This window comes from Berghia stephanieae, chromosome 10 (genome assembly GCF_034508935.2).
Source record: "Berghia stephanieae isolate SIO BIC M18660-M18661 chromosome 10, UCSD_Bste_1.3, whole genome shotgun sequence".
Taxonomy (NCBI): Eukaryota; Metazoa; Mollusca; class Gastropoda; order Nudibranchia; family Aeolidiidae; genus Berghia; species Berghia stephanieae.
In genome coordinates, this window is record NC_088369.1 from 26,886,331 (window position 1) to 26,893,878 (window position 7,548).

General features: G+C 38.7%; 1 protein-coding gene across 1 annotated transcript; it reads left to right on the plus strand.

Annotated features, from left to right (window-relative positions):
• Positions 1 to 744: 744 nt before the first annotated feature.
• On the plus strand, positions 745 to 7,289 carry LOC144956073 (uncharacterized). Its single transcript, XM_078886405.1, has 3 exons — positions 745 to 879; positions 2,957 to 3,147; positions 6,698 to 7,289. The coding sequence occupies exons 1-3, from the start codon at positions 858 to 860 to the stop codon at positions 6,881 to 6,883; spliced, it is 399 nt and encodes a 132-aa protein (XP_078742531.1). The 5' UTR covers positions 745 to 857; the 3' UTR covers positions 6,884 to 7,289.
• The last annotated feature ends 259 nt before the right edge of the window (positions 7,290 to 7,548 follow it).

Sequence of the window (7,548 nt, forward strand, 5' to 3'; positions counted from 1 at the left end):
GATACCGTCGCCTCGGCATTCCATGAAGGAATATAGATAATTCATCAAAAAAGATGTCTGATGTCAACAGGACTCCCCAATGTTGTCCAAGTGAGAAAATTGGGGGTTAATAATCTTGCCAAAGGAAAAAAAATGAAAGTGCCTGAAGCGGGACTCGAACACGGGAGCTTCCGGATCACAGTGCAATGCCTTAACTACTCGACTACTTCGCCCCTTATCTGGGATGTAGTTAGAATCACAACCAAATAAATACAAATCCGTACTTTTCCCCACATTCTTGTGAAGAAGTGAAATTTACTTAGCACTGTTTAATAAATGTATTGTGATGAAGGAAATCCTTTTTTGAAATCTTAAGAAAGAACAAACGAAACAAACAAAACAAGACAAGTTAAATTGTTGAAGAGTGGTTTTCCAAAATGCCGTAACTCCGTTTTTCACATTTTGAGATATTGAGGATTATTTCCCCAAAAATTCTCATTCGGTCTATTATGTTATCAACTTTAATCAGATTCAAACAAATCTCGGGAAAGATTCGTGCCAGTTGATGTTTAAAATAAAATTTTAGTTTCAGTTTATCTCATGGATAGAAAATCTCAAAAAGTAGAAAATTCGACTTGAGTAGTTTTTTTTTTTTTTTTTTTTTTTTTGGGGGGGGGGGGGGGGGGGGAAACCAGCCGTCAGTTCAACTCCACTATTTGGTTTGGAGAAAGTTTAGCCACACTATTATATAAGGCTGGAGTTTCTGGCTGATTTTAACGAGAAACTTTTGTGGAAGTTTTGTCACCAGGCTGAGGAGACAGAAGTCACACTTAAGGGACATCTTACGCAACTAACTTGTCAGTATTTCTGCAATCATCATGGCGTTGAAAGAAATTGTTTGTAAGTAATTTAGAATTCTAAATTATGTCTCCCATTGTCTCAACAACGGTATTACACGGCGTGTACTCATTTACAGACCTGATAACCCAAATGGTTTGGGGTTCATTGTTGTGTGGCCAGCGTGGCTCAGCGATACGGCCTTTGCTTCGTACCCGAAAGGTACCGAGTTCGATCACTCAACGCTGCGATTTGTGGCCTTGAGCAAGTCACCTTGCCCTAGATCAATTTGCGGCGCTGCACTGCGATTGACGCCTGGGTTATTTCAGTCTTCCCTTGGAATAGACCCTAGAAACAAATTTCCCCTATGGGATGAATAAAGGGAATTTAATGGAAACTACTCTCACACTACCGCAAAGTATTATTTTGCCCATTACAATAATGTTAAATCAAGCCCATAATTGCCTTCAGTTATCAGACCTGCAAATATGTACAAGTCGGCATTATGTCTTTGACAAAAAATAAAATGAATAAATGCTTTGTTATTGTTTTTGCCATCAATGTTTATGAGTAATTCTATCAGCTTCTATAGATAGCACTCATGCCTTTGTTATTGTTTTTGCCATCCGCGTTTGTGAGTTGTTCTCACTGAACTGTATTAACCAGACTATAAAAGTTCATGGTTACACAGAGTTTGTGTGTTGGTCCGTTATACTTCCGGATGGCAATGTTGTGAACTCCTTGGCCAACCGCATTCTATCTATAGATAGTATGCAGATGACGTCACTCAGGCCTTTGTTATTGTTTTTTCCATCCGCGTTTGTGAGTTGTTCTCACTAAACTGTATTAACCAGACTATAAAAGTTCATGGTTACACAGAGTTTGTGTGTTGGTCCGTTATACTTCCGGATGGCAATGTTGTGAACTCCTTGGCCAAGCGCATTCTATCTATATATTTAATACCAATACTATCATGCATAATATCGCATTTCCTTCTATCAACTTCTATATGTTTAATACCAATACTATTATGCATATTGTATTTCCTTCTATCAACTTCTTTCTATTTAATACCAATACTATTATGCATATCGTATCCTTCTATCAGCTTCTATCTATTTAATACCACTATTATTATGCATATCACATTTCCTTCTATCCACTTCTATATGTTTAATACCAATACTATTATGCATATCACATTCATTCTATCAGCTCCTATCTATTTAATACCAATACTATTATGCATATCGCATTTCCTTCTATCAGCTTCTATATGTTTAATACCAATACTATTATGCATATCACATTTCCTTCTATCCACTTCTATATGTTTAATACCAATACTATTATGCATATCACATTTCCTCCTATCAGCTCCTATCTATTTAATACCAATACTATTATGCATATCACATTTCCTTCTATCAGCTTCTATATGTTTAATACCAATACTATTATGCATATCACATTTCCTTCTATCCACTTCTATATGTTTAATACCAATACTATTATGCGTATCACATTTCCTTCTATCAGCTCCTATCTATTTAATACCAATACTATTATGCATATCACATTTCCTTCTATCAGCTCCTATCTATTTAATACCAATACTATTATGCATATCACATTTCCTTCTATCAGCTCCTATCGATTTAATACCAATACTATTATGCATATCACATTTCCTTCTATCAGCTCCTATCTATTTAATACCAATACTATTATGCATATCGCATTTCCTTCTATCAGCTCCTATCTATTTAATACCAATACTATTATGCATATCGCATGTCCTTACCAAAGCTATCGTGCGGCTATGTGGTCATGTGGTATGACACTCGCTTTCGGATCGGAAGGTCTTGAGTTCGAGCTTCGCTCGATGCATAGTTGAATCCTTGGAAAAAGCTCTTTACTCTTGTTCTCTCACCGTACTCAGGTGTAACATGAGTACATGGACGTTAACAGCGTTGTTTCTGTCCGAAAAATAATTTCAATATTGGGTAACATGCGTCATGTCATGTGTTGCTGTTGGTCAGGGACTTCCTGTAAAGCAAGCGCTTTGAGCGCATTTAGTGGATATTGCGCTATATAAAAGCTCATTTTAAAAAGTTATGCATATCGCATTTCCTTTCAGGTTTAGCCCTCTTTCTAGCTTGTGCCTCAGCTGGCGGATGGAGCTCTTGCCCAACCTTGTTCGGGTTCTACCCAGACGCACATGACTGCACCAAGTTCTTCAGATGCTCCTGGGGAAAACCCTTCCAGTTCTCATGTGATGCCGGAACCAGGTGGTCTCAACGTCTTTTGACTTGTGAACATGAAGCCAAGGTAAGGATAGCGGATTTCTGCAGTCGACGTGTTCTTAATTTCAGGTCTTGTAAATGTGTATGTGCTCATGCGAAATACTCTCAAACGAACGCAAAATTTTCTCAATTACAATAATGTTGAATTAGTGCATAATTGGAAAATTCTCTCATTTCCTAGGAAAAAATAAGGATAAGTATTGATTTGTAAGCAGAAATTATTTAGACAAAGCCAGATAATGTGGACGTTTCGGGTTTCCCCTTTATCAACAAAAGACTAAGGATTAATGAGATATTGTCCACAGTATCTGTCTTCGTCTAATAAATTCCAGCTTAGAAGTCGATACTTAGAGTCATCATTTCTTAGTAAAAGTGTAATCATTGAATATTGTTTTAAACCTGTTGAATACCGTCAACTGGGGTAACTACGCCTTAAAGGGAAACTTTGTTGAACTCTCTCCTTACCAGCTGTTTTTAGAATTTCCCCCGAAAATTCACACCGACCCTGCACAATAAATAGACTTTTCCTAATCAAACAAAAAAGAAACAAGTGCATTATATACATATTGTTGTTCAGCAAAAAGATTTGTACAACACAGTGTTTATTTATAGCTGTAATCAAAGTATTTCTTTACATTTTGTGATGTTCAAGAGAAATCAGAATGAGAAAATTGTCGGTTGCATCGTAACGAAGGTGACGATTTTCCTATGGGTGGTAAGGAAAGGGTTAAAGTCCAATACAATTTAGTGAGAACTACTCACTGAAATGGCTGACTATAACAATAACATTGAACTGAGTGACGTCAATTTCGTCCCTTTTATAGATAGTATGCGCTTGGCTGAGAAGCCATCCGGAATTATAACGGACCAACACACAAAACTGTGTGTATCCATGAACGTTCATAGTCAGGTTAATACAGTTCAGTGAGCAATACTCATAAACGCGGATGGCAAAAAACAATAACAAAGACCTTATTGACGTCATCTTCGAACTATCTACAGTCAATAAAAACAAACAAAACAAAAAAAAACACTTTTATATAGAGCAATATCCACTAAACGTGCTCAAAGAGCTTTACAAGGGTACCTTGCCCAACAGAAACATTTAAAATGCAGGATGAGACATGACACATGTTAGGCGATATTACAATTTTTTAGGACAGAGGCAACGCTGTTAACGGCCAAGTACTCACTTTACACCTGAGTACGGTGAGGGAATGTGAGTAAAGAGCCTTTTTCAAGGACACAACTATGCGCCGGGCGAGGCTCGGCGAGTAAAAAGCGAGTATCATACCACAAGACCACATAGCCGCACACAAAAAAAAAACAAAAAACAACCCCCACTAAAATTTAGAACAAGTTTAATCGTTTTGCTCAGAAGAATAAATGGCTTGGGTTCACCAGTCGTGACGTCACTTCCTTCGTAATGACGCATAGTAACTTAGTAACTGGTTCTATACGATCGGAACAATGGCGGACGCCATTATGAAATACTTCTCCGACGAGTATAAAAGTGTATCAAGAGAAACACATTATAAATCCGACCATGTTTTGACTTTTATACTTTCTGATTACATGCCATGTGAAAAAGTTCTAGCTAGCATGAAGAATAAAAAGTACCGATTTTCTTTGTTTAGAACTAAGCTGCTCGTTGTTGGGCGGACGTGACATCAGACTATTTAACTTTATATTCACTCACTCTTCAGTATCCGCTTCATTCAGACATATTACCAGTCCGAGACAGTCGGTCGCATTTTGATCTTTTATTTTTGTAGTAAATTTAAGAGTCTCAAGGGGGCAGCGTGGTTCAGCGGTACTGTCTTTGCTTCGTACCCGAAAGGTACCGAGTTCGAGCACCCCGCCTCTGCACTATGTGGCCTTGAGCAAGTCACCTAGCCCTCGCTCAATTCACGTGTCTGCACTGCGGATGACGCCTGGGTTATTCCAGTGTCCCCTTGGAATAGACCATAGAGACGAATAAAGAGTTCTTTTGTGCGGCTATGTATGACACTCGCCTTCGAATTGAAAGGTCCTGGGTTGGAATCGCGGCGAATAGATATGTCCTTGGAAAAGACTTTTTACTCATTTTCTCTTACCGTACTTAAATGTAAGATGGGTACTGTTGTCTCTGTTGGTTGAAAAATAATAATATCGCCTAACAGGTGCCATGTCTAGGCTTATATCTTGTGTTGCTGTCGGTTAGGAACCGTTTGTAAAGCGCTTGAGTACGTTTCGTGGATATTGCGCCATATAAATTCTAAAGTTTTTTTTTTTTTTGTTTTTTTTTCATCGAGCTTGACAAAGATTTCACTGAGAACGAATACACATTGTTTATTGATTTATTTCATCGTTTTATTTTACGACAGATTAACAAACAATAGGATTCAATAGTCGTAACGTCACTTCCTTCCTAATGACGCATGGTAACTTAGCAACACTGGCTCTAAACTATCGGAACAATGGCGAACGCCCGTATGAAATAATTCTCCGGAGAACATAAAAGCGTATCCAGAGGGAAAAAAAAAACACATAAATTTGATCATGTTTTGACTTTTACACATTCTGGTCACAAGACATATGAAAAGTTCTAGCCAGCTTGAAGAATAAAAAGTAATGATTTTCTTTGTTTAGAACCAAGATGGCCGCCGTTGCCGGGAGGCGTGACATCAGACTACTGAATCCAATTGCAATAATTCGTTTAACGCAGAGCTGCCAACTTGTAATTTCAAAAAATTGTAGTTTCCAAGAGAAAAAGGTCACTTAAAATAGCTTTAAAAATGAATAATTTGCTCCTATCATGATCTAAAAATGCTCCAATGTCCTGAATATGGGTTCTAATGAACTAAACTTTCCTTTTTTTATCAAGATTTATTGAGTCAAGGAAGCGAATGTTGTTCTGTAGTCGGAGTCAACAATTCGTTTTTCTACGATCTTTTCGTTCTACTAGATACGTCTGGTTTAAATTATATTGTCTTGATGCAAATGTGAAGTGCGAAGTGGCCGAGTGGTTGAGGCATTGCGTTGTAACCGGAAGGTCCTGAGTTTCGCGCCCCACTTCAGGCACTTTCGGTTTTTTTCTCCTTGGGCAAGATTTTTAACCCCCAATTTTCTCACTTGGACTTGGGTGATTCCTGTTGACCTTAGACATCATCTTTGATGAATTAGCTATATTCCTTCGTCAAATGCCCAGGCGACGATATCTTATGATGCGACTATGTGGTCTAGTTGTATGACACTCGCTTTCGGAGCTCCTGGGTTCGAGCCTCGCTCGGGGCATAGTTGAGTCCTTGGAGAAGGCTCTTTTCTCACATTCTCTCAACGTACTCAGGTGTCAAATGAGTACCTGGCCGTTAACAGCGTTGTCTCTAAAAAAATTGTAATATCGCCTAACAGGTGTCATGTACCGTCCTACATGTTAAATGTTGCTTTTGGCCAGGGACCCCTTGTAAAGCGCTTTGAGCACCTCTAGTAGATATTGCGCTATATAAAAGCTCAATTAATTTTTAAATGATGACGTCGTGGTGGAAGGGCATAATCTTCTTTAATGTTTACTGAAATGTTTACCTTTATACCAGGTACCCTGTGGAAAATACCCTGCCTCTCACCAGGTCTACCACGCCATTCCCGTCTACCCTGATCACACCGGTTATTACGTCGCGCCTTACCACGCTCTCCCCTACGCCCATGCAGTGAACCCCGGCTATTACAACTTTGTGAAAAATTTCAAACCCCAAGATCCCAACTACTACGGAAAGAAGTAAATTAAACCGCCAATAGCGATGATGTCAATGATTTGTGTACTGACGTCATGGCAATGTGCTGTCTAGGTCATGGTAATGTGCTGTCTACGTCATGGTAATGTGTTGTTTACGTCATGGTAATGTGTTGTCTACGTGTCGATGTATTTTGGAATATTGATAAGATAGCTTGAATGGTATTGATTTCAGACAACGTGTGCTAAAAGGCTTGTCTGTGATGGAATAATTATGGACTTGTCTTAACATTGTTGTAATGAAGAATATTTCGCATTTTGAGAACAACACCCTCATTACAACAATGAGGCCACAATACTTCGGATTATCAAAACTGAAATTGAGTGGGTGTTGGTTTCAGTGTATTTGAGATACATTCATTTATCAATAAAAGGATTATTTTACGGCATCAAAAGGAGTTTATTTGTATGTTTATATTATTGTATGAGTGGTCCTTCAGAGCCATTAGGCCCACGGAACCGGTGTTTATCCCGGTTCCTTTAGCCTGAAACGGACGATAGCAATTGCTTGCTACCCTTTGTACAGGACGTGAGTCTATCGTAAAGTACTTTCCGCTAGATCTACCAGGCCCAGCTACCTAATCACTGCTGGGTGGATAGAGTAAAGGGTAAAAAAATCAAACCTCGAGTTCACCCGGATTCGAACTCGGTCCC